Raw genomic sequence first — 26,923 nt, 5'->3', positions numbered from 1 at the left:
ATGACAGTCAGTAGGCCCTGCCCTGCCCACACTCCCACGCACCCAGCCCAGGACTTCAGTCACACAGAGGCGCCTTGGAGAGCTGCGGGCCCAGCATCTCAGAATTCATGAGAGCCTCACATGGGAAAACCGCATATGCCTCTCTCCCTTCCACTCCCTCGAAAGGGAGCAAGACAGCTGAGGAGTTAACCTATGCTCGCTGCCCAAGGTCAGACTATCTGCCCACATCCTTTCCCAGACACTAAGCAGTCGTGTGACCTCCAGCAACTACTTCCCCTCCTTGTGTCTCAGTTTCTTCATCTGAGAAGTGGGGAGAGCATGAATGTGCATCTTAAAAGGTTGCTGTTAGAATGAGGTGGAAAAAATGCATGGAAAGCACTTCACACAGAGCCCAGTACACAGTAAGTGCTTTAGGAACATTAGCTATTGCTCCTGCCAGGGAGAGAGGAGGGACCAGACCACAGGACTGTTGAGCTTTGTCTGGGCTCAAGATAAAAGTGACATAAACGTCACTACTGTGATTCTAGTAACAGCTAGCGTTACAGATCTCATTCTCCCTCTGCCACAGCCAAGGAAGAAAGGACAACCATCCCCATTTTTCAGATGTGAAAACTGAGGCTCTAAGAAGCAAACCGAATTGCCCAGGGCCACCTGGAAAAAAGTGACCAAGTTGGGATTCAAAACTGGGCCTGAGGGGGATCCCTGGGTGGCTCAGTGGTTTCGCGCCTGCCTTTGGCCCAGGGCACGATCCTGGAGTCCTGGGGTCAAGTCCCGCATCGGGCTCCCGGCATAGAGCCTGCTTCTCCCTCTGCCTGTGTCTCTGCCTCTCTCTCTCTCTCTATGTCTATCATAAACAAATAAAAATAAATCTTTAAAAAAAAAAAAACCAGACCTGAGCCCATGGTGTGCTCACAACACCTGTGTCTCCATGAAGGATTTGAAGAGAGGCTTCACTCATCATTTCCCGTGTCTATGTCTGCCCTGGGTGGTAGTCTGGGCTCTACCTCTAACTTGCTGTGTGACCTCAAGCAAATCACTTTCCATTTCTGGGACTTAGTGTTCCCTGCTGGGAGACAGTCCCTGTGGAGGCCACTCTGATGACCCCAATCTTATTTCTGGTACTTTCAGCAGGCCTCTATTAGTGTTTTCCTACCTTCTATCTCACACAGTGAGACCAGTGTGTAGTTTTAGCTTACTCAATCCTGGTGGAAAAAGCCCACGAAGTGAGTGTGCTAGTCGCCGTCACTCCAAAGAAGGAGAACGCCAACAGTCCAAGGGTTAAGAGCCCGGCCAAGGTCATGTTGTGTGCAAGGACAAATACTGAGAAGTTCTGGTTTAATTTCTTGTCTTGGGTTGTTGTTGTTGTTGTTAGCAATTACTTGGCTTTTATTTTTTTAATTAATTTTTTAAAATAGGCTCCACATCCACCATGGAGCTTGAGCTCATAACCCTGAGATCAAGAGTTGTGGGCTCTACCAACTGTGCCAGCCAGGTGCCCCAGTAATTGCTTGGCTTTGAATGAATGTCCACTTATTGCCTAATTTGCTTATGGGCTTAAAATAGTCTGGATAAGCATCTATTAAACACCTTCATTTTTGCTTACACACACAACACTTTTCATCCATTTATACTTCAAGAAGTTAAGTAACTATCCAGGTATTGGCAGCTTGGTTGACTCTTTCTGACAATGAATCCTAAGGAACGGTGGATCAGAGACCCCTCAGGGAGACCCTGTAGGCCTTACTCAGTGCCATCACATTTCTTCCCTCATCCCAAACTGTGGCTGGAGTTAGAGGATTATTGTGATTTTTATCACTTTCTATTCCTCTAAGTCTTTAATGGGTAGGTATCGTAGCACATTTTGAAATGGGCATGCCGATTATTTTCTTTGCAAATAAAGATGTCCGGGAGAAAAAAATATAGGTAAATACATTCCCATATTTACATTTGTGTGTATGTGTCCTTTCATATACATACACGTTCATGTAATTATGTGCATACAGACTCCTCTATATATACATAAATATGCAAGTATATAAATATACATATATATGTAGCTTAAACAGATCTCACTTCAAAAAACATAAAATTTTGCCAAGGTCACCCAACACACAAGTGGCAGAGAAGGGATGTGAACCCAGGTCGGCCTGGCTGCAAAGGGCCCAAACTGACGTCAGCAGGCTCCCAGGTCATGACGTGTGTTCCCACAGGTGGTACGCCCAGCCATCTGGATGAAGCCGAGGGCCCAGTCAGGTCTCCTCGCTCGGGCCTCTCTATGAGACCAAGGCCACGAGAGGGGGATTACAGCACGTCCTTCACCCCAACACATGCCAGTCATGAAATAATAAAGGTTTTTAGGGAGAAAGAAACTCCCCCACTTATACGTACACACTGATACGTAGAAACAGAATCCTGACTCCGGGGACACGCAAAACCTGCGTCTGTAGCCTGTAACCGAGGTGGAAGTATAGTAACAACCTGGCAGCATGGTTATTTCTGGAGCCTTGCAAGCAAAGCTGATTCAAGGAGAGACGTCTGAGTCATGCTCTGAGCCCTGGGCCTGCCTCCGGTGCTGAGCCAGCTGGACATGATCCCTCAGGATGGTGTGATGGTTCCTCACTCCCTGAATTTTTAAAGCCCATCCATCCCCTCCCATTATTTAGCAACAGCCATAGGCAGGGCGGGGGAAGGGGCACGGAGCCATTCCTCAGATGGAGCCATTCCTCAGATGCGAGACCCACATCACTAGGGGTGTGGGTTGGTGGCTGTGAACTGAGAGGGGAAAGCAGGCCCTCCGGCATCAACAGTGATTAACCCTTCGTAGGTTGCACGGGGGCCATTCTTAATGTCTTCTGGAGACATTGTTGTATTTCCAAATTCCCTAATGGGGCCCCTTGGAAATCTGAAAATAACGTTGGAGTTACAAAGCAAAAAAGCAGTTAAGAACCCTTGCTTGCACAAAGATGCCACTCCCCCAGGTCAGCCCACAGAGAAAGAAGCCACTTTCAAGGCCACAGGCCACGGGCTCACCACAGAAGGAGATGATGCGGCTGCTGTCCTCGTGGACAAACTTCCGTGTGACGGCCTCCTCCATGATCTGCTTCACCTGGAAGGCAGAGGCAGCTGGACGGGAGACCCAAATGCAACCCGGGTGTGGTCACCCCAAAGGGCTGTGTCGCTCCTCCTGGGCTTCTCAGGCCGTCCACAGTGTTTTGATAACTGCTTTCCTTTCATACCCTCCTCACCCCGTCTTCTGTTAAGTCTGAGGCCTGTGGCCTAGAAGAGCTCCACACTTCACATTCTCCTGAAGCATTTTTTCGGGTGCTTGCTCTGCACTTTTCAGATGTCACACGAAATGTCATCTCCCTCCTTGACCCCATTATCTGAGACAGCCCTCCCCGTGACTCCATCCATTCCTCGTTACAGTTCCTTCAGGGTACTTACACTATTCCTGTCCTGTTTCTTTGCGTACCGTCTCCCTCCTCTGGGATATAAATGCTCTGAGGGCAGGGCCTCATCTGCCTCAGAGCCTGCAAACTGTGGCCTCCCTGATGTTAGGGGCTGAACTGTATCCCTGCCCCCCACTCATACGCTGAAACCTTAACCCCGAGTACCTTAGGATGTCATCTATTTGTCGACAAGGTCTTCAAGAGCTAATTATGTTAAAATGAGGTCATTAGGGTGGGCGCTCACCTGGTACCACTGGTGTCCTTATAAAAGGAAGTCTGAGCACAGAGCACTACAGAGGGAAGAGTCCGCCATCCTGGGAGAAGAGGGCCATGTACGAGAACACCCAGAACAGAGCTTTCCCTCACAGACGTCGGAAGGAGTCAATTCTGCCAACACCATGATACTGGACTTCCAGCCTCCAGAAGTGTGAGAACGTAAATATCTGGCATTCAGGTCCCCCCGGGTGTGGTAGCTTGTCATGGCAGCCGGGGCAGACAGACACACCCACCGTCAGCATCCTCACCATCACGCTCCACGTCCTCATCCCCCCAGCGGAGCACTTCTCTGCCAGAGGAGGAATGAGTGAACGAGTGAATGAGTTCTAGGCTTACCTGTATTAACTCACTGTACCCTCTCCTCAGCCCTGTGCGGGGTGGGCCTATTTTTATGAGAATGAAGATCAGAGAGCCTAAGCAGCCAGCCCAAGGTCACACAGTGTACAGGAGGCAGGAGCAGAAACCCAGGCTCTTGATGCTACTCTAGAAGCTTCAGCCAATGGCTTGTCTCTGAAAATAATAATGCTGCTCTAGCTTACACACACTTGCACAGCACTGTGGTAAGCACACATGGTATTATGGAGTCACATGCTGAAGCCCTATTCTCCCCCTCCTGGTGTGATGGTATTTGGAGGTGGGGCCTCGGGGGGGGGGGGGGTAATCAGGGTTACACAAAGTCCTGAAGGCAAGGGCCTCAGGATGGGCCTAGTGTCCTTAAAAGAAGAGGAAGAAATCAGAGCAAAGTGAGACGGTGGTTGCCTGCAAGCCAGGAAGAGAACCCTCACCGGGAGCTGAATCTGCTAGCACCTTGACCTCGGACTTCTCAGCTGGCAAACTGCAAGAAATAAAGGTCTGTTTAGGCCACTCTATCTGTGGTGTTCTGCTACGCCAGTCTGAGCAGAGGCACCCGGCCAGCCCCACATAATCCCCACAGCATGGTTCCCAGGTGGCCCCTACCACCCACTTCATTCACAAGAAAATTATGAAATGCAGAGGTATCGGTTACTACCTAGCCAAGGTCAGAACATCCAAGGTCATCCTGCTGAGGTTTCTACGCTGGGCAATCTGACTCCAAGGGGAGCCTCTGCCCACTCCACTCCACTCCAGAAACAGGGGTCAGATGCACTTACTGGGGTCACCGCCCTCCGTGACACAACAGAGGAAACAACCCCTTCCTCTTACTCTCCCTCTCTCCAGAAGGCCGGGAGGACCCCCTAACCACTGTCTGTGGTTCATAGCAACACTGGTGCTCTTATTTCCCAGCTCAGCTCAAGCCGGGGTGGAGTCTGGGGGCTTCGGCCTCTCTCTGCTACATGATGGCCTGGCCCAGCAAAACTAAGATTCAGAAGTCCGCTGTTGGCAAAAACCATGGGCAGAGTTCTTGGGAGGGGGGGGTTCCTGTGTGCTTGAGGGAGAGCAAAAGGGCTTTCCAGGTTGGGGCACGGAGTCCAGGGAAGGCTACTGGCCCCTCCTTGGCCCCTTGGACAAGAGCTGATCACATGGTAGGTATCACAGTGTGCCCCACAGAACCCTTCAGGACTGGAGGCTGCTTAGGGGGGTGCTGGAGAACCCTTAGAGGGGTTGCCAGTCCCTTAGAGGACAGGGGACTACTTCAGCCACAGGGAGAGCCTGCCCCAAGGTCTCACTGCTTCCCAGGGTGGCCCTCACCCAGAGACTGGAGCAGGCGGGCCCTGAAGATTTGGCATCCTCGCCCCAGCTTGGGACAGCTTTGAAGGGCCACAAAGCTCCCTGGGAACTCGCCGTGGCGCTTCCATGAAAGCCCCGTGGCCCATCTTCTCCTTTGGCCCTCTCCTGCTTGCTTCACTCTGCTCCCCGGGTGTCAATCCCAAAGGCATACCCAAATAAGCCTGCATGCTGACCTCCATCTCCACAATGGCCTCCACTCAGGTACCGCCAAGCCAAAGCATGCACACATGTGAGCAACAGTCAACAGGGAGACGTCGTCGTAAACAGTTCAAATGCTCATGAATGCAGTTCGGCAGGAGGCCCTCGCACTGAGGGCACAGAGCAGCAGGGATGGAGTCAAACAGTCCTGCCCAGGACGACCTTTCACTCCAATGAGCCAAAAGGTAGGACAAGCACAGGGCAAATGTGACATTGCCCAGCAGGGCCAGCAGCACCAGCACCAGGTGGGACCTGGTAGAGACACAAATGCTTGGCCTCCGACCCATGGAATCAGCAACTCCAGGATGTTTATCAAGCTCTCCAAGGAAATCGCACGCAAGCTCAGATGGCAGCAGGAGGTGCGAGAGGATAGAAAACAGGAAGCTGTCCCAAAATCCTTAGGAAGAGATTCAGCAGTCACGGCTCCTGTCTGGGACCTTCCCCACACAGCCAGCCCCTTCTGGCCACCTCTCCTGGGCCCCATGTCAGACCAGGGGAGGTAACAGTTGCGGCTTCCTCACTATTACCACCACAGGGTGCTGCATCCTTGGCGCACCCCACCCTGCCTTGGTCAGTAGTGCCTTTATTAAATTCACCTTACTGTACTCCCTTTGGGGGAATCCTCTGTTTCCTATCGTTACCCAGACTGGACACACGCGCTGTCTCAAGTCCAAACTCTGCAGAGTGGAGAAGGTTGTCCGTTTATCGCTGTGGACTCTGAAACTCAGGAAGGGCAATCCCCAGGGAAGGCTGGCTCCAGGACTCTTGTCCTGGGGATGGATCTGGGGTGGGGTGGGTGGTGGAGGTGCAAATGCAGCACCCGTGGGTAGTGGGTAGTGCTCAGCCTGGGGAGGGGCCCTGACAAGTGAGGTGCCCCCCACTTCTGCTGGCTCCCAGCTGTGGGCTAGAACCCGTCTCCAGAAGTTAGTAACAGGCTGCCAGCCTGAGGCCAGAAGAGGAAATTAAAAAGGCAGCGGGGTGGGGCGGAAGTCTCCCTGGGAAGGACGCTGAGAGCCTCCCAGGAGAGAGCAAGGGCTGCAGGAAGAGGCTGTGACCCACACCCTCGAGGGCGGGCCCCATCCCCAGGGAACTGGCCAGACCTGGGGGGGTGAGGGAGAGGGCCACAGAAGGCCTCTGAAATTCAGTTCAACCACCTTTCCCTTCTCAGGCGCCAGGCATGAGCTTGGACTCGGTCGGCTGTGAAAGCTGACAGATGTGAGGGACCTCGGGGTGGTCTGGGCATGGTGGCAGTGGCAGGTGGCCTCCCGGCCCCTCCCCAGCCTCTGTGATTTCTCTAATCTTCAGCCCTGGGATCATGTGTGATTCAGGCAGCACAGAGGCAGTGGCTGTGGTAGCTGGGACTCGAGGCCCACAGACCTCCATCTGCATCCCGGCTCAACCCCTCGTGTCCAGGGCGACGGTTAAATGGGCTGCTGTTTGCAAAAGGGCAGGCCTGGCTAGGACATAGTAGAAGTTTCATGATGCTAAAGCTTGCTGCCATTTTTTATTTTTTGAGCACTCACTGTGTTCCTGGAACTGTATATAGCGTGACAACCCAAATGAAGTGGATTACTGAATTATTCCCTTTTCCCAGATGGGGAAACTGAGGCAGGGAGCTGTTCGATAACCACCCCAGGTCATGCAGAGGAGGCACGATCAGACCCAGGGCCTTTATTCTAACAAATACTTTGTCTCATAGCAGAAGTTGGAGGCCATTTTGAACAAAATGCTTTTGTTATTGCCCAGCTTAGAGTGAGAGAGTATGTTTACTGAGCACCTACTATGTGCCGGGGTCTCTGTACAGAATACCTTGTTTAATCCTCACAGGAACATCATCATCCCCATTTTAAAGCTGCATAAACTGAGGTTCACAAGAGTTTATGCAATTTGCCCTAAGGTTACAAAACCAGGAAAGGGCATGGTCAGGACCTCTTGAACTTAGGTCTCACAGTCAGCAATGCCTCCAGCCCTGCCCAGAAAGGGGTCAGGCCCTCTAAAATCCCAAAGTGCTGAGAAACCTATGAGAAAGGGATTCCTAGGTCTCGCCCAACATGGAGACCAAAGAAGCACTAACTGCAAGTCAGGAGTCCTGAGTCACCCGGACCGGACTCTGCCACCCATGTCCTGTGGGGGCCTCTTCAGGGCAGGGAGACCTCAAAGGTCACAGTGGTCAGGAAGCTTTCATCCCTGTCTAGCACCCATTCTAAGGAGTCCTCCAACATCTGCTTGCATTCCCCCAGTGATGGGGAGCTCACTTCCTTCAGAACCAGCTTGTTAGCTCTAACGACAGGATGTTAGGAGGCAGTGGAGAGGCTAGGAGCCAGAATGTGGAGTCACTGACCTGACATCGAATCCTTGACCACTCATGATGCTGGACAAGCTTCCTCACTTGTCAAATAGGGTGGATGATCATAGTGTCCCTGCCTCATTGGGTAACGGGAGCCTTGCAAGAGCCCTGTGGAGACAGTGCCTGGCACATGGTAGGGATTCTACAAACAGGAGCCAGTCTTAGAGGATAGGGACTGCCTAGTTCAGGGCCGGCCCACAGTAGATATTCATGAGTGTGAGCTATGGGGCCCTTCAGCTCGATGCACTTACCCCAGCTTCCCATCCAGGGGCTATTTAGGACCTCACTGGCCTCTGGGGCAGTGGCCTGGCCCCACCCCTGCTCGTGGGATCTCAGACCATCAACCCCTGTCAGCCCCACCCTGCAAATTCAGGAACCAGCCCCGCCCTCCCACCCTCCACCTGCAAATATTTCAATAGCACACAGGAGAAGTAATCAATCTCAGGAAGAAGGCAGGCAGGGAAACCGAGGCCAATCCGAAAAGCAGGAAGACGGGACTGGTGGGGGCTCCCCGGCCTGCCGTGCCTTCTCCCCACCCCATTCCTGCCACCTGCCCACTGATACCCAGATAGCCTCACGTGGCCCACCTGGAACCCTGCTAGGTTCCAGATCAACTCACTACTCCCGGCTGCCTCTCCACACAGTGCCGTGCTCACCGCTTTTATGCCTGGATCGGAATAATACAGCCCAGCGTGCAAGGCTCCCATAAGGATTATGGAAAGTATCAGCAGAGGGCCTCTAACGGGACCCAGCATAATACAGCTGGCATCCTATAAAGGGAGGCACCTTAGTAAAGCCAGTAAGAATAGGAGATCAGGAGTCACCAGGCTCAGGTCAAATTCCAATTCTGCCATTGGCTGGATGACCTCAGGCCTCAGTTTCCTTATCTGTGAAATGGAGATGATATACCACCTGTCAGGGCTGCTATGTGCAGATTTCATGAAAAAAGCATGCACAGCGCTCAGAATGGGAGCAGGAGCTCAGAACCACACAGTGTAAAAGCTTCATGCATGTCACTCTCTACCCCCTTCTGCTGCTGTATACTTTTGCTTAGAATTTATCACGGCCTGACTTTCACTATACACCTGCACGCTTATGTGTGTACTGTCCATCTCTAGGACAGCGCTGGGCAAACAGGAGGTGCTCAATCTATGTTGGGTGATCGATCACTCTGATTATATTAGTAACACACGCCAGCAGCTCATGCTCATCAGGTTTGGTTCCAGTGTCTTTAAGGCCCTCTGGCACCTGATCTCATTTGCTCTGTGTTCAAGGCCAGGGTGGGCAAACGTTTTCTGTGAAGGGTCAGAGAGCAAACACTTCAGGTTTTACAGCAGGACCGCCAGATAAAAACACAGGCTGCCCAGTGAAATCTAAACTTAAAATACATACGGAATTTCTTTTAGTGTAAGTATGTACCAGATACTGTGCAGGCTTATACTAAAAGATTCTCTGGTTTTTCTGAAATTCAAATTTCAGCAGGCGATCTGAATTTTTATTTGCTAAATCTGTCAAACCTATTTTCAGGCCACATACCGTCTATGTCCCATCCTCTCTCGTTTTCACACCCCTTTTTAGGATGTAAAAACCATTCTTGGCTTAAGGGCAGTGCACACACAGGCTGGATTTGGCCGCAGGGACCCCTGGCATAAAGCACCCAGCACTGTGCCTGTGGCTCACATTAGGCCAAAATAAAAACCAGCCGAGCTGCCACCTGCTCCTCCAAGTCCTGCTGCCTCGGTGCTGGCTCAGAGCACAGCTCACCCCAGCTGGGGTCCCGGGTGGTTGGCGCCCGGCAGTGCAGCTGGGTGAGTAATGCTGAGCCAGCAGGAGCTAATGAGATGGAGGCCCCCTGCCTCTCCCGGCCGCGAGAAACTCACAGTGGAAAGGCCGGTTCATTTAGGGTGTCTGGACCGCCTTCAGGGTGACTTTTAAAAATAGCTCGCAGCATCTGGGCAAAGTGAGGAGGAGAGGGGAATGAGCAGAGGTCAGCTCTGCCTCCCGGGTGGGCCTCCTGGATGCTGAGGGCGAGATGCACATGCCCTAGCAGGCCAGCATGTCCAGCCCCGCCTCGGACCGCGGGCCCTCAGACCCAGCCGTGGGTGTGCCTTTGCCCACATATGCCTTCTGCCAAGGGTCCCTCCCGACATGCTGCAGCTAGCTAAGTGCAACTCAGGCTTCAGCCCAGGTGTCACCTCCTTCTGGGAGCCTTCCTGGACTCTCCATACCCAAGCAGGGATAAATGTACCTCTTCCATGTTCTGCCAACACCTGCCTTCCCAGCACTTCCCTTCACAAGAACCACAGCTGTCCCTCATTCACTTAATATTTATGGAGCACCTCCTAGGAGTTTGGTATAAGGTGACGAGCAGATAGAATCCCTGTCCTTGTGGACAAGGCAGTCTACAAAGACAGATACTAACCAAGTACAGCAAATGGGTACATGACAACAAAAAAGTAGGCCAGTTCCCTGCAGCAAAAGAATTTAGTTCTTGGAGAATAACAAAGGAACTTGAGCTGATGAGGTAGGTCTAGCGGTCAGGGAGGGCTTCCTGGAGGAGGTGATGCTCAAGATCTAAAGTACAAACAGAACTGAACTCTCTGGTTTCTCCAACTCTAAACCAGAGGAGGAAAATGCTGCCCCTGCAATTGCCCCCGCCCCCCCCAGCCACCCTAGAGCTCAAAGGAAGGAACAGATGGAAGGACAATGTGGCAGGGAAAGGCACGACATGGAAATAGCTGGCGGCTTTTTATTTTTTAATTTCTTATGGGGGAGGGGGCGCACAGGAGGTGAGTTGGGAAGGCCTGGAACAGGGCTGCCAGCTGTGACTGCTTCTACCATGGGGCCCTACCTTCCTTTCCTGCCACATCCTGTCCCCTCCCCGCCCCTTCCCACGCCCAGCTCAGGTCACTTGTGCCATTCCTTCTGTAGGATTCCCACCCCCTGCCTTTGCTTTGTGCTTTGTGCAGTCCCCTGCACCTGATATCCCCACCCACTCCGACCTCCATCTCCAGCTCTAGCAAAACCACTGCATCTTCTGGGACTCACTAAGGTGTCCTCTGCCCTCCTTCCCGAGCCACCCCCACCCCCCACCCCCCAGGCAAAGTTGATGGGACCTCCTCCACTTCCAAGCTCCAATGGTCAGCTATGAGCACTGGGCTCTAGAGTCAAACTTCCAGAATTCAAACCCCAGCTCTTGCACAGAATCTTGGGCAAATCTTTCCCATCAGTAAAATGGGTATCTGTATTTGCCTCACAGGCATAAGATAATACATCAAAAGCATTTAACACAGTGGTAGCCACACAGTAAGTGCTTTATACACTTATTTATGAGGTGTTCGCTGAGCCTGGCACCATGCTTGGGGCATTATTTTATTGAATCCTCAGGGTAATTAGATGAGATGGGTGTGGGTGCACATTTTTACAGATGAGGAAACTGAGTCTTGGTGAGGTCAAATACTTGCCCAAGAGCACATGGCTTTTGAATGGCAGAGTGGGGACTCGAACCCACGACCATCTGCCCTGCACTGAGACTGGCACACAGTAGGTTCATTTATTCATTCAATACGTACTGGAGCATCCCACAAGCTACGTGGGTGCTTCACATCTGAACCCCAAAGATTCATAACAAGCATGCCATGTGGGTGCCATTGCTACTACTCTATTTTCCCAATGAGGCAGCTGAGCTAGGAGGGATGGAGACCATCTGGTCCGTGAAGAGGCTGGGATCTGAATCATCTCCAGCTTCGGAGTCCCAGGTGGCCAACTCCCTGCTCCTGAAGTCCTGGCCCTGCAACACCAGCCAGGTCCACCTCTGCCCTGCCAAACCTTTTCACCACTGACCTCCCCAGGTGTGCCCAGTACCACCCAGCTCCCTCTCCCCTCTGCACATAGGTCTCCAATGGAGAATCATGGTAGCAAGAGGGAAACCTTCAACCTGAAACACGTATTACTGAAACCAAAGAATCTGAAAAGGCTACATGCTGTCCAAATGCAGCTGCAGGACATTCTGGAAAGAGCAACACTATGGAGACGGCAAAAAGATCAGTGGTTGCCAGGGGTTGGGGGGAGAAAGGGATGAAGAGCAGAGCGCAGAGGATTTTTAGGGCAGATAAAGAGATGTATAGGAAATCTCAGTACTTTCTGTTCAGTTTCATTGTGAACCTAAACGTGCTATAAAAAATAAAGTCTATTATCAAAAAAGAAGAAAGTAAAAAAGGAAATATCTTGTCTGTGCTCTGCTGCTACTGTAGGACGTCAGCAGGGATCCCAACGCTCCGGCACATAGGCAAAGGGCCTCCTTCCAGATGGGTTCCTCCCTGCCCTCAGCCCATCGCAGCCTGCACGGGGCTGGGGCCTTCTCAGAGAAGGGGTCTGAAGGTGTCTGGCACACAGCGAGAGCCCAGTAGCTGCTGGTGAACGGATCAAAGCTTCCTCTCCTGGACTCTTGCTCTCTCTCATACATGGTTCCAGAACAGCCCTGCCCCACCCTCCCACCCACACACTTCCACCCTGCCCTCCACATCCACACAGATGGATAATGAAAGCAGAGACACAGGACGGTCCTTCTGCAGCCCCATCTGTGCCTGTGGGAGAGAGCGGGGGGGGGGGGGGGCGGGGGGGGGGGGACATAGGTGATGAAGCCATGGCACCTGGATCTTCAGAGCCCTAGTGCTAGCAAAGTCTTCCCTCTTAGCACCACCCTCCTAACCTGCCCTAAACATGGCTGTGGGCCTTACAAGGGAAGCAAAAGCCTGTTTCTCAGTGGGCTGCTGCTAGGACAGCCCCAGTTAACCCTTTTCTGGGATGCTATAAATAGGCACCACGCATCGTTCCCTCAGAGTATAGGGACTGGCCAACCTGCCCTGACCTGGAAGCAGGGCGTTCTGGGCGCTGAGATTGGGTTTCCCTCACACAGGTGCCCTGCACAGGTGCTCAGACACCCCCTGACGAGAAGGTCACGCAAGGGCCTGGTTCTGGGGCATTCACCTGGGGGCATTTTGGCAAAAAGGTCCCCCCAGCTACACCTCCCGCACACAGCCACTCAGGGAGATGATGGAACTGTGAAGACAGTCAATCCCCCGCCCCTCCATTCCCGGAGAAAACAGCCTGCGTGTCTCACATTCCCAGCCCACGCCCTGGAGACCGGCCAGCCCTCTCCTGGGTGCTCTGCTGCTGTGTGAGGCGGCTCCCCTGGCAACACGCCCCACTTCCTCAGACCCACGGGCCTCGTGGATCAGGAAGGCACGCACAGACGCTGGAGCGGCCTCAATTCTCTCTGGGGGTCTGGGCAGCTACAGGAGATAAGAACACGAATTCCAGATGGTTGCTTCAAACAGCACAGGGTGAGCCAGAAAACACATTAGCCACCTCTAGCCTACACTGGGAGGAAAAGCAGCCAAGCATCACATCCAAGGGCTGGGTGAGTACCCTGGCTCTGCTCCCTCACCAGCTGTGTGGCCTTGGGTAAGTCACTTCACTTCCTTCGTGCTTCAATTTACTCCCCTCTATAAAAAGGGATAATAAATAGGACCTACCCCTCTGAGCTGTTTTAAGACTGAAATATGTTCATGGATGTAGAGCACTTAGCACAATGTCTAGGACACAACAGAACTTTCTGGAAAATGCTCTGTGCCTAAAATGTCCAAAACGGGATCCCTAGCCACATGCGGCTACTTGAAACTTGGGACAACTGAGCAACAGGATTTTTTTATTTGAGTTTTACTTCCTTTAAATATAAACATGTAACACTAGTGGCTCCAATTGGATGGTGCAGGTCTGGAACACAGTAGGTGCCCGGTAAATGCTAATTATGATTGTTGTTAGGGGTGGTTGTTTTTGGAGGGCTCACTGGGTTACAAACTAGGGAGCATTTCATTTCTGAGCAAGCCGAGATCGGGGAAACTGTATTCATCTTCAAATTCCAGCATCTTGCTGAGCGGTTCTGAACCGCATTTGGGTTTTGGGGTTGTGGACCTCAGAGACGTACTGAGGATACTCTCTCCCTACAACAAGTACAAAGTGTCTGCATAACTTCAGGGTTGCCCAGGCCCCTAGATCCCACAGACACCTAGCACCCAGGAGGTCACTTCCGCACCGCGGGGCTGAGCTCCAGATGCTGGGGCCCTCACCCTGCCCAGGCAGGCATCTGTGTCTTGTCTGCCTAGTTCGTTCCCATGTCCCTGCCTGGTCATGTCACCTGGACTTCCTCTGGGTCCCCTCCCTCCCTCTCACTGGGCTGACCCCACAGCATCCCTCCAGCTTGACAGATCTAAGCGATGAGTCCCAGAGTGATTGGCGCAAAAGCCATATGTGACTGGGGCGGAGGTCCAATGAAACCTAATCCTGAATCTTCCAGGAGAACCACAGCAGGGGGGTTGGGGGGGGAAGGCGAAGCTCTCTGTCTGCTGATGCCAAGCTGGCAGGTTGTAACCTGAGAGCTGGGCAACATTCTCCCTCCCCACAGAGACCAACAAAGCAGAAAGCTAGCACAGAGAAAATCAGTGCAGAGACCAGAAAACACAGAGGGTCCTGATGACATCATTGGAACCCCTGGATAGAGCTGTACCTGAAGCTGGCCTCACTCCAAACTTCCCAAACCCCTGAAACCATAACGTCGATTTCTTAAGGCTCTCTTTCCCTCTTGGCTTGATCTTCATATATTTATTCATTGTTTGAGCTGGTTTTGTTAGCAAGTTATCATCCAAATTGAAATGGGTGGAGCCGGCTAAAATACCGCGCCGTGCTACGTCTCAGTTGTGTGACCTTGGTCCAGTTTCTTAACCTCTCTGAGCTTCAGTTTCTCTCATCAGTAAAGAAGAGTCGCTATTTGTACCTGCTCTATAGGAAGCTCGCTTTGAGCACTAAATGAGATCAAACAAAGCAAGTTAGAGCAGCATTTAATAAATGGTGGTTGTAAAGATGTCTAGTTCTCAAAAAGAAGGAAACAAATGCATGATAGTTGCTATAATTCTAATTAAATGTAATTTACTAAATAATAAAAATTAAATAATAAAAATTAAAAATAATAAAAATTAAAAATTAAAGAAGAATCCAGTCAAGGTCCCAGGTATCATCAAGTCTCAAGTCTTGAGGCTTCCGTTCTCTGATTTTTAAGTAGGAGACTCACTGCCAAAGGAACGGTTATTGTCCTTTACAAAACTGAGTTCTTTCAAGTTTGTCCAATGAAAAAGCACAAGAATCTATTTATTTCTTGTCTTCCTCTACTACTCAAGGAAAAGTACACTGCCTCCCCCTGGCCTTCAGCACTTAGCTGCTCATCCAGGGCCTCGCGGTGGCTAAGTGACAAGACCCGCAAGCTCACAAGGGCGTCAGAATTTCTTCAGCTGAGGGATTATTGCCACGACGTCAATGAATAAGCAGACCCAGAGGGAAGATCCAACTGCCCACCTCAGGATGTTGAGGCAGCCAGGCAAGACTCAGCCTTCCCCACCCCCGCTCAAGGGCTCGTTCCTTTGGACCCCAAGAAATACCCTCTTCCCAGTCTGCGGCACTGCTCCTGTGGCAGCAGCACCCCCAGCCTGGGGCTTACCCAAAGAGAGCAAGATCCTACACTGAGAACATCTACAAGTTCATGTGACTGACCAGACAGGGCAGCACAATGTCCTTCTGCGACTGATTTCTATCTTGCTCTTAAATGGGTAAGCCAAGCACTCTGCCTGGTCCCTTCATAAATACTGGTGAATACCTGGCAGTGATAGCATCGCAGCAGTGCTGCGCGGTACAGGATACCCTCGCCACCTGATGCACGAGGACACCAAAGCTGGAAAGGTCCAAGCATCCACTAAATGGCAGGACTCAAACTTGGAACACAAGGCTGTCCGATTCCAAAGCCTGGACCTTTTGCCAACTCCACGTGCTCAGAGGAGCTCATCACCATATGTGATAGGTCATTGGTTTCAGCTCCGGAGTGATGCGGAGCCCGGTTCCAGAGCCAGAATCCAAGCTGTACCACTGACACTGTCGGTGACCTTTGGTGACTTATTTGCCATCTCCGTGTGTCACTATCCTTACCTTTAAGGGACAGTGTTTTATCCACTTTGTGTGGCTTCATGACAATTAAATGAGGCCATCACCATAAGATGCTCAGTAAATACTGTTTAAGAAATAAAAAAATCTTTATCCTGTTAGAATGCCTTTAGTTGAGCCTTTGCTTTTCCTGACCAGAACGAAGATTCCCAGATGGTCTTATCAGTGACCGAGTTTTAATAGGTCTTAAATACAGACTTGGCAAATTCCTTGTTGAGAAAATGCGAGAGACCTGGCTCTCGGGGAGGGATGCTGGCCAAATCTGATGGTTTGAGGTTCTTAGAATCCCGGAGCTGTCCAACTGCGTCCACTTGGAAAGCAGAATGGCATAGGCAGAAGGAAACTGCGGGCGGCCACAGGTGGTTAGGGGCAGCGCTGGGACAAGGACTTTGGTGTCCTCACTTCCCATCCTGGGGTCTGCAGCCAGCAAGTGGGGTGCACAAATGCCATTTCCTACCTGCCGACCAGCAACAAATGCTACACTACCATTTCCCGGAGCCCTTCAAGAGGTTACTGCAGGGAAGACCCAGCCAGACTGCACAGGAGACATAACCCAGCCGGAAAGCTAGGCCCCACCTGCCACCCTCCTCACATCAAACCAGGGTGCTAAAGCCCACCAGGCCCTGTGCTAGCAAAAGCTCCTGGAAGCCGCATTGCCAGAGACCTGAAAAAAGCATCAAAACACACCGCACGGATGTGGCTGCATTATTCACGAGGAGAATTTCTGCCAGCTTAAGCCTGAAAACACGACACACGTGAACTGATCTGAGTCAACCCTATAAGCATCAGAGAACCCCAAAATATCCACACCCAGTATTCCTGCATCTACTTGACTGGCAAGTATTTCTGGAACCCCTATTTGGCCAGTGGGGGAGTGGGGCAGAGTAAGGCGCTGTGGTTTCTAGCCTAAGAATTGAAAGCTCAGAAGAGAACAGCGAAGTTTCTTCTCTTGCCTAAAGACTCTGTGCCCCCGATTTGTGCCCTGCATTTATTGCTCGGCTGTGGCCAGAGCAGTCCGCAACGTGGATGAATTCATGCTTCTCCCCTTGTTCAAAATTCTCCCACGGGTCCCGTCTCATTTCCGGGGGGGCCACAAGACCCTGCAGGAATGGCCTCCTGCTCCCTCTCTGACCTGTCTCCTCCTCCCTTCTGTTCACTCCACTCCAGGCTCCTTGACCTCTTTGCTATTCATCGTTCCTGACTCAGGGCCTTTGCCTATGCTGTTCCCTCTGGCAGGAACACCTTTCCTGCAGAGGTCAGCAGGGTTCCCTCCTTCCCTTTAGGTCTCTGCTCAAATGTCATAGTATCAGAGGCCATGCCTGACCACCTCCTCTGGAAAGCACTGCCCATTCCGCTCCACTCACTTTCTTTTTCTTTTCGTTCTTTTCTTTTAAGATTTCTATTTATTTATTCAGGAGAGACACACAGAGAGAGGCAGAGACATAGGCAGGGGGAGAAGCAGGCTCCCTGCGGGAAGCCTGATACAGGACTTGATCCCAGAACCCGCAATCACGATCTGAGCCAAAGGCAGATGCTCAAACACTGAGCTACCCAGATACTCTCCACCCACTTTCTAGCTTTATTTTCCTCACAGCATTTGTGACTTCTAACACAGGCATACTTTGCTTTCTTGTACTTTGCAGACACTACTTTTGTTTTTCTTTTCTTTTTTTTCTTTTTACAGATTGAAGGTTTGTGGCCATCTTGCATCAAGCAAGTCTGTATCAGCACCATTTTCCCAATAGCATTTGCTCACTTCCTGACTCTGTGTCACACTTTGGTAATTCTAACAATATTGCAAAACTTCTCATTATTATTATGTTTGTCATAGTGATCTGTGATCAGTGATTATGAAAACTCATGATGGTCAGCATTTTTTAGCAGTAAAATGGTTTTTTTTGGAAGCCTTCACCTCCCACTCCCCTTAAAACATGTATACAATATGTACAATAAAATAAAAATAAAATTAATTGTAATATGTGACATAACACAGTATTTCTAGATTAAGATGATTATATTAAAAATATAATAATTATATTATTTTTTTAGACATAATTCTTTCACACACTTAATAGACTACACTATAGTGTAAACACAACTTTTACATGCACTGGGAAACCAAAAAATTCCTTTGATTTGACTTATCACAATATTTGCTTTCTTCTGGTGGCTTGGAACTGAACCCACGATATCTCCAAGGGGTGCCTGCATATATTTATTGTTTATCTATCTGTCCCCCAACTAGATCCTATGCTTCATGAGAGCATGTGAGCAGGGATGTCGCTTTGCACCTTTTCTACAGTTCCTAGAGCTGTACCTGGTACATAGTTGATGTTCAATAAATATTCCTGGAAGAAAGGAGGCAGCAAAAAACGTCAGGAATGGAAGGAGGGAGAGGAGGTGGGATAGAGAGGAAGGAAAGAAGAAAGGAAGGAAAGGAAGGAAGGAGGCAGGAAAGAAAGGAGGAAGCTTTCTTCTAAAAGTGGCAAAAAGCTCCATCTTGGACCTGTTACCAGCTGATACTTTCTGAAGTCCAAGTCCAAGCAAGACCCTCCTTGCTCATAAATTTTCTACAGCTCCCTGCCATCTAATGGAGCAAAGCCCCAAGCAGGGTGCATCTAGCGGGCCTTTGCTGCCCCATCTCTTCCCCTACATACGCCTGACCTCAAGCCATGTCTCCGGGGACTCTGCTGGACCTCTGTGAGGCCACCCTTCAGAGCTGACAAAGCAGGATTTGAATCCTGGCTTCTCCACAGACTGGCTGTGTGACCTTAAAGTGAGCTGCTTAACCCCTCTGTGCCTCCAGCTCCTCCTTTATGGAGCGAAGGAGACAAGTATCCTCCCTCCTTGGGCCGTCATGAAGAAGTGAAGGAGTTTTCCAGCACAGAGGTTTCTCCGTCTCAACCACAGTGCCAGTCTGGGCTGACACTTCTTGGTGGTGGGGGGGGGGGGGGGGGAGGGGGGCTGTCCTCTGCATCGCAGGAGGTTGAGCAGCATCTCTGGACTCTACCCACTAGATGTCAGTCACACCCTCGTTTTTGACGAGAAATGGCTCCAGACATTACCAAATGTCCCCTGGGCTAGGGCTGCCAGATTTAGCACTAGGCACTTTACTTCTGTTTATCTGGAATTCGAATTTAACTCGATGACCTATACGTTGTCCAGCAACCTCACCTGGGGGGCAAAACTGTTGCCCCTCTTTTATTGAGAAGAAGTAGATCCAAGTGGAAGCACCACAGGGCTCTCAGTAGAAACATCAGTTGATTCTCTCACTTCCTCCAATCTTCTTAGGATGTGAAACCCTCCTCCACCATCCCGTCACACCCCTACCCTGTCCCAAGGCTGGAAGGCACAGCTCCCCAAACGCGCCCAGCTCAGCCGCTGTGGCAAGGGCTCCCCATGGCAGCTCTCATACCAGCTCCAGTTTGCAGAGGTCCACAAGAGCCTCCTCTCCAGCACTGGCCTCATCCCCCTGCCTCCTTCCCCCGGGGGTCTGTCCTCCTGCCCTCAAGCACCTGCTTTTGTCTCTTCCAATTAAGAGGCCTCCCAGGCCTAGCCCAAGGCAAGAAAACAAGGCAGTTAGTCACTTGGCTTCCATTATCAACCTGGCTCAAGTGGCTGGCTCCTTTAATGGCAGTCGTCATGGCAACAAGAAGCCGGTCCCCGCAGCTGCCACTCTGGGAACCAAAACAAAATTAAGGGTTGGAGGCTGGGAGGAGAAAGGAGGGGAGGGCAAAGCGAGCCAGGGTGGAGCCAGAATAGAGTTGATTGGGTTTAACTGCAGGAAATCTCACCCAGGCCACCCTATCTCCTGGGCGACACTGGGGAGACAGAAAAAATAAGATGCCTGCCCAGAGGCAGCTCAGGCTAATGTGGTGGGTGTTTTCACATCGCTTATCCTGACAAGTGATCTTCATCCTCACTGGGAATAAACTGAAACTCAGACCCTTGTGAAGGTACAGACAGATGCCCCTCTAAGGCTGTGCAATTACAAGCCATCAAGTTTAGCTCCGCCCTCTTCCTCCACCTAGCTCCTGTCCTCCCCATCCGTTTTCCCTGTGCTTTTAGGATAGGACTTCCTGCTCTGCCCCTCTGCATTTGGCACCATGCTCCTTCCTCTCTGTCCTCCAGCCACTTCAGAGTCCTCTCATCACTCAAGTTCACGGTGCTCCCTCCAGCCACAAAGTCTTTGTATATGCAGTTCCCTCTGCCAGGAATGGTTCTCCTCTGTCTTCCCACCTCCTGCCTTCATCTTAAAGGTGTGCTCATCCTTCACGTATCTTCTTTTTTTTTTTTTTAATTTTTATTTATTCATGATAATCACACACACACACACAGAGAGAGAGAGAGAGAGAGGCAGAGACATAGGCAGAGGGAGAAGCAGGCTCCATGCACCAGAAGCCCGACGTGGGATTCGATCCCGGGTCTCCAGAATCGCGCCCTGGGCCAAAGGCAGGCGCTAAACCACCGCGCCACCCAGGGATCCCCTTCACGTATCTTCTTAACATCACTTCCTCCAGGGCGCCTTCCTGGGCCACCTTGACCTTGTTGTATGTTCTTGTGGTGCCAAGTACCTCTCCTTCACACCTTGGCGCAAAGGCTGTCATAATCCTCTGAATTACACTCAGAATGTCTATCAGGATCTGTGTACCAAAATGGGAATGTCAGCCCTAAGAGGGCAGGACTTCTCTTATTCACTGCTGCATCCGCAGAGCCCAGTCCTGTGTCTGGCACACAGACACCCTTCAGTAAATAAACATGTCAGAATTTGAACCCAGCTCTGGGTGAGCCCAATGCTCCTTTCTTGACCTGCTTCATGGTTCTGAGTCCTACTGGCTCCCAGAGTCAGCACAGGACAGAGCTTCCAGCCCCATAGCCGCTGCTGGCTTTTCTGGCTTCTGTGGCTCAGCCCAAGCTTGCAAACCTTGTCTAAAGAAACTGACTGTTAAGCCACCCTTTCCAGGAAGAATGACGGGAGGTACCTTTGGATGAGGCTATGACAGGCAGGGATGTGACTTCTCTGAACCCAAAAGATGAGGAGAAGGAAGAGCAGACTTGACTCCCAGATTTCTACGCAAAGAGTTTGCCTCCACCATTCCATTGAAGACTGGCTCTCTGATACTGGGACAAGATGCTCTCCCAAGAGGTGGGCAGAGGAAGGCAAGGAGAGAGGAGGTCTGCTTCGGTGGGGCATGGACTCATCGCCACGCCCTTAGGGGCACCCATGCTGAACAAGGGGTTCATAGAAGACTTGAACTTGTCTTCCCTTGACTGCTTCTGTGCCCTTGAGAAATCACTTATCCCGTCTGGGCCATTTTTCACCTCTGTAAGATGGAAATCATTCCATCCACAGCTGAGACTGTGGTGCCGTGGAGACACGGATGAGCACGTTTAGGATATAGAGGTAAGAGCCTGGCTCTGATGTCAGACAGATCTGGGGGGTTAAGTCCCCGGCTTTGCACCTTCTTGGCTGTGTTCTCTTGAGCAATCCACACCTCGTCTCCAGGCTTGGTTTCCTTGTCCATGAAATGGGGGCAGCCTCAGTCACCTCATAAAGTCACCGTGTACACAGGATACGGCACAGAATAGTACCCACTCTATGGAAACTCTGATTACTGAAATGATGTGCCCTGAGAAATGCAGAATTTAGAATCAGCCACCAACTTGTGGCTATAAACCTGCCTTCTGACTGCAGATCCAGGGTCAAGGACCTTTGCCCAAACTTGCGAGGTTCTGTCCCTGACCCCTTCAGGCACCAAGCAGGATGCCAAGGGGTCCCTCTGATCAAGTGATGGCCTCAGCCTTAGGCCAGGCAGAAAGCTCATTCTAAGCCCCAAACTCGGCTGCTCCCAGGACAGAGGATGCAAGCTGACAACTCTGGTCACTGGAGGCAACGTGTCCTCCACAGCTTGCCGATATTCCAAACTAGACTGACATGGGTAGGACCTCCAGGAGCATTGCACCAATGCCTCTTTCTCCAGCTGTGGAAACTGAGTCCTTGAGAGAGGAAAGGACTTGTCCAGGGCACCAAGGGAGCTCCTGGCAGAACCAGGCCAAAGGCCCAGCTGAAGCCCTGCCCAGAAGCAGATACCGAGAGGCACTGCCCTCCCTGACGCCTTGCTCCCAGGCTCTTCTACCTGTAGACCCCTTCCATTGAACCAGCAAGCCATTTCCTGAGAAACAGCCATTCCAGGGATGCCTGGGTGGCTCAGTGGCTGAGTGTCTGCCTTTGGCTCAGGGCTTGATCCCGGGGTCCTGGGATCGAGTCCCGCGTCAGGCTCTGCACAGGGAGCCTGCTTCTCCCTCTGCCTGTGCCTCTGCTTCTCTCTGTGTGTCTCTCATGAATAATAACTAAACGCTTCAAAAGAAAAGAAAACACAGCCATTCCATGTGACAATCTCCGGGGAGTACAAATTACATCTAGGTTTAAACAATGAACAAAGAGACTACATACAGGCTTTTAACCTGAAGGCTTTTGAGAGAGTTTCTATAAGACACCCTCCACCAACTCGTCATCAGAAAATTGCAGGTGTGCAGGTTTTGTTGGAAAGATGGTCTATCTAGATAGAGCTTTCTTCAGGTCCCACAATGCCTCTAAGAGGGCCAAACTGAAAAGTTCTGGGCCTTTCTGAGGAACTCCACATCCCTCATTACGGATCCTTATTCAGAAATGCCAGAATATACAACTAGCTCTAGAGCTGATTCTTTGAACAACACGAGACATGCCACACAGAGACCTACGCACAACATGCGCCCATGCTTTCTGAGGAGGGAGGGGCAGCCACAGGTCCCCTCTTCCAGGCTGTCTTTGATGGCTGACTGCCACCATGCAGGGAGGGGCTTCTGGGTGCTCAGTGCTGACACCAGGCTGACACCCTCCTCGTGTGTGCACACGCATGCGTACACACACACACACACACACACACACGCAATCAGGCCAGCCCCAAGGTCTACAGCCATCTGTGATCTCGGGCTGAGGACTCAAGGTACAGAGGTGATGCCGCTCAACAGCGATCGGGTCCCAGGTGAGGGATGTGAGGCAGCATAAGGAGGGCAGCACACACACATACAGTCACACATACCTGGTCGCAGCCTCACTCACGCACGCAGAGACTTACGCATCACACGGTCACACACCATACTCACAAAAACAGATCCACACACAGACACATGTACACGCAATACGGAGACACACTTGGTTACCTCCAGGCAGATGCACAGACAGCCTCAGACACACACTCACAGCACATGTCGGCGCCCACACAGGAGTGAGCGTGCTCCACACACAGTCCGGGCATCTACATGCTTCCCAGGAACCCACCACTGCAGGTTCGCCCCTCTCCGGGAAGTCGAGGGCTATTCGCTAAAGGCTAGACTGGGCTCCCAGCTGGCCCCAAGGAGAGTGAAGGGGGCGGAGGGGCAGGTGAACCCTGCCTGATTCGCACCCTACTGCGTGTCGGGGGTGGGGGGGTGGGCAGGGGTGGGCAGGGGTGGGCGAGGGGAACTCGCCTGCCAAGACGCCCTGGCACAGGCCCACAGATGGTGCAACCCAATGACCAGGGACTTTCGGGGAGGGAGTCCCCAAGCTCCTGGGGGCGGCTCTAAGGACTGAGACTTGTGGGGAAGGGGAGATGGGGGGTGTTACCCAAAGTGAACCGTTCCCTTTTCCCGAAGTCTGGTCCTCCTTCTGCAGCCCTACCCAGCCCCTCACCTCCCAGTAAGTCCAGTCAGCCCCCAGGTGCTTGCCTCCCCTTAATGAGACCCACCCACCTGCTCCTCCACAAGAGGGGGTCCTACCCAGACACGCCCGGGTGTGCCCCATCGGGGGCGGCCCTCCCGCTGCGTCCGCCCCTACACACAGCAGCCAAGCATCGACCCCGTACCTGAGGCCCCCACCCCCAACTCACCCGCCTCCAGTCCTACCAGGTGAGCCCCACAGCTCAGGTGGCCGCCCCGCTGCCACGGGCCCCCACCCCTTTGGAGACCCTTCCCCCGGGGGAGCTCCGGCGGCTCCCTCCGCAGGGTCGCGCCCCCGGCCACCCCACCCCCGGCACCTACCTCCTTCTTGACAGTGCGCAGCAGCCTCTGCCGCGTGTCCGCCTCTGTGGGACGAGACGGGGGGACGGCGGGTCAGCCGAGCGCTGGGGGCGGGGGCACGGGCCGCCCTCCCGCCGCCCCCGCGCCCCGCGCCCGCTCACCCGCTTACCCGCGGGGCCCGAGGCCATGGCCGCGCGCGCTGCGTTCCCGACCGGGCGGCGGCGGCGGCGGCGGCGGCGGCGGCGGCGGCGGCGGCGGCGGCGCTCGCTCGCGGGCTCGGCTGCAGCAGCCGCGGCGGGGCGGGGCCGAGGGCCCGGTGACGTCAGGGCCCCCCGCGCGGCCGCCCCGCCCCGCCCCGCCCCGCCCCGCCCCGCCCCTCCCGAGCCGCCGCCGCGCGGCCGGGCGCCCAGCGGGAGGGTCCTCCGGGCCGCGCGCACGCCCCAGGCCTCGCCCGGCCCCGCCCCGCCCCCGCGGGCAGCCCCGCCCACCACGCGCGGCGCCGCAGTCCCACCCCCTGCGGGGCGGGGCGGGGCGGGGCGGGGCGGGGCGGGGCTGCGTCCCTTCCTGGACGTCCGCTCGGTGCCAGGCTGGAGGCGGCCGCGGGAGCCGGTGGGACTGTTCCTGACGCTCTCTGGGCCTCAGTGTTCTCATCTCTAAAATGGACAGAATATGGGACGCCCGGGTTGCTCGGCGGTTTGGCACCTGCCTTCCGCTGGGGGCGTGACCCTGCGATATTACGAGATAGCTGCTCTATTATTATTAATCATTAGTATTATTGTTATTATTGAGAATCTTGTTCTTTGGCTTTCTGTTGACTCTCACTCGAGATTTATTCATTTGTTTGATAAGTATGATTTGAATAACTGCTTAGCAAGGCTTTATATTCAGACTCTCTAAATCTTTTGTTGGGGGTGTGCCTTTCTAGAGAACTCTGGACCCTGAATGTGAAGGTACGAAACCAGAAATCGGTTGTTTGGTTAAATTCTTTCTGTGGAATTTCTCTGTTCTTATCAATAGTTTAACTTCAACCCCCAGACCTACGTAAGAGATTTTCACGTTAGGCTCTTCAAGCTCTTGTCCTTGAAATACCGAGTCTTTTGGCAGAGATTCTTACGTGTCCCAGAGTACCCAAAAGATGAGTGACTCCACTTTTTCCCCTCATTTTGGCCACTGAAGATTTGCTTAATGTATTTCTCTGATTTATGTTTATCTCACGTTTGTACTAATAATGTTGGACCTAATGTTTATCCTTTCTTTCTTTCTTTACACATACACACACTCACGAGACTATTCTGGACTTTGGTGCAGGGGCCGTTTATGGGTGAGGCTTAGTCATACCAATTCCCTTTCATTCTTGATTTCTCTCCCTATTACTATCACTCATCTCCTGCCACTTTAGCTCAACTCCTAGACTTGCTCATGACTGAAATGAAAGCTGGAGTTTTTGAATAAAGAAAAGGAAATGCCAAAAGAAAGAAAGCTGATAAAATTAGAAAAGAGGAGAATCCCTCTGACCACTTAAACATATATTTGTATATATGTATATGTGTGTGTGTGTGTGTGTGTGTGTGCTTGGTATACATACCATATACATACCATATACATACATGGTATGTATGTATTATATATGCGCGTATATATTTCAGTGGTATTATGGAAACTCAAGAATTTCATTGCTAAAATAATTTTCTATGCCAAGTGAATACCTATTTGCATTCGCTTTCATAATTATTTCTATAATTGGTTCTACAAGTAAATGCAGAGATAGCTGCATAGGCTTACTCCTACCACCTGCTTAGTACAGATATACAGAGAAGGCAATAATACATATTTAAATTATTCTTCTTGGGGATCCCTGGGTGGCTCAGGGATTTAGCGCCTGCCTTTGGCCCAGGGCCCCATCCTGGAGTCCCGGGATTGAGTCCCACGTCGGGCTCCCAGCATGGAGCCTGCTTCTCCCTCCTCCTGTGTCTCTGCCTCTCTCTCTCTCTCTCTGTCTATCATAAATAAATAAATACATCTTTAATAAATAAATAAATTCTTATTTTCTAACAAATCGTATAATCACAATATTGGAATGATAGCTCACTTAGTCTTCTGTTCCTGCATTCCAACACCCGGGTCCTTTCACAGAAGATAGATGCTCTCGCGCAGCCCCGGTGGCTCAGCGGTTTAGCGCCGCCTACAGCCCAGGGCGTGATCCCGGAGGACGTCAGGATCCCTGCACGGAGCCTGCTTCTCCCTCTGCCTTTGTCTCTGCCTCTCTCTCTCTCTCTCTCTCTCTCTCTCTCTCTCTCTCCCTCTCCTCTCTGGGTATTCTCAGGAATAAATAAATAAAATCTTAAAAAAGAAAAGAAAATAGATGCTCTCTGAGAATTAAATGGTCAAATATAGAGAGGTAGATGGCTAAATGTAAGTGCTATTTGAATAAATTTGCATATGAAAGGACCTCAAAAAACTTCTGTTAGAAAAATCTATAAATCATTTTTATCTGAGATGACTCCCTTTCTGTACTCATGCCAGCATCTCTGGAATCAAAACAAAAGTTCCAAAGTTTTCAATAAGATCTTCCTTCTTAGTTCTGAATCAATTGGTTATCCAGTTACTAAGTTATCTGTTTTATATGGAAGGATTTCCATATTTTGTGGATGTAATTCTTAGGACCTGGTCAAAATGCAGAAGAAGAAGGGGAATGGAAAAGATATTTAGCTGGGAGGGAAAAAAAAGAAGAAGAAAGAAAGAAAAAAGAAAAATAGAAAATTTGGATCAGTAAAGATGCTGAATTAGATAAATATGTTAGAAATTCTAGGTCATTAAAATATACTGTGTTACTAGAGCTAGAGGCTTTGATTGGTCTTGT

The 26,923-nt window shown here is 51.6% G+C and overlaps 1 protein-coding gene across 2 annotated transcripts in view; it reads right to left on the bottom strand.

Annotated features, from left to right (window-relative positions):
* LOC140597418 (small G protein signaling modulator 1-like) overlaps positions 1-24,336 on the bottom strand; it is a 49,448-nt gene extending 25,112 nt beyond the window's left edge. For both annotated transcript variants that reach the window (XR_011999244.1, XM_072745687.1), the window contains exons 1-4: positions 24,233-24,336; positions 24,085-24,128; positions 3,031-3,106; positions 2,389-2,448 (exon numbers count right to left, since the gene is read on the bottom strand). Coding sequence is in view for 1 of the 2 variants with exons in the window: in XM_072745687.1 (XP_072601788.1) it covers positions 2,389-2,448; positions 3,031-3,106; positions 24,085-24,128; positions 24,233-24,251 (199 nt within the window). In the remaining variant the exon portion in view is untranslated. The remainder of the gene's footprint in view (positions 1-2,388; positions 2,449-3,030; positions 3,107-24,084; positions 24,129-24,232) is intronic.
* Between the last annotated feature and the right edge of the window lie 2,587 nt (positions 24,337-26,923).

Source organism: Vulpes vulpes, unplaced genomic scaffold (genome assembly GCF_048418805.1).
Source record: "Vulpes vulpes isolate BD-2025 unplaced genomic scaffold, VulVul3 u000000663, whole genome shotgun sequence".
NCBI classification, from domain to species: domain Eukaryota; kingdom Metazoa; phylum Chordata; class Mammalia; order Carnivora; family Canidae; genus Vulpes; species Vulpes vulpes.
This window is presented reverse-complemented; position numbering and strand designations above follow the sequence as displayed.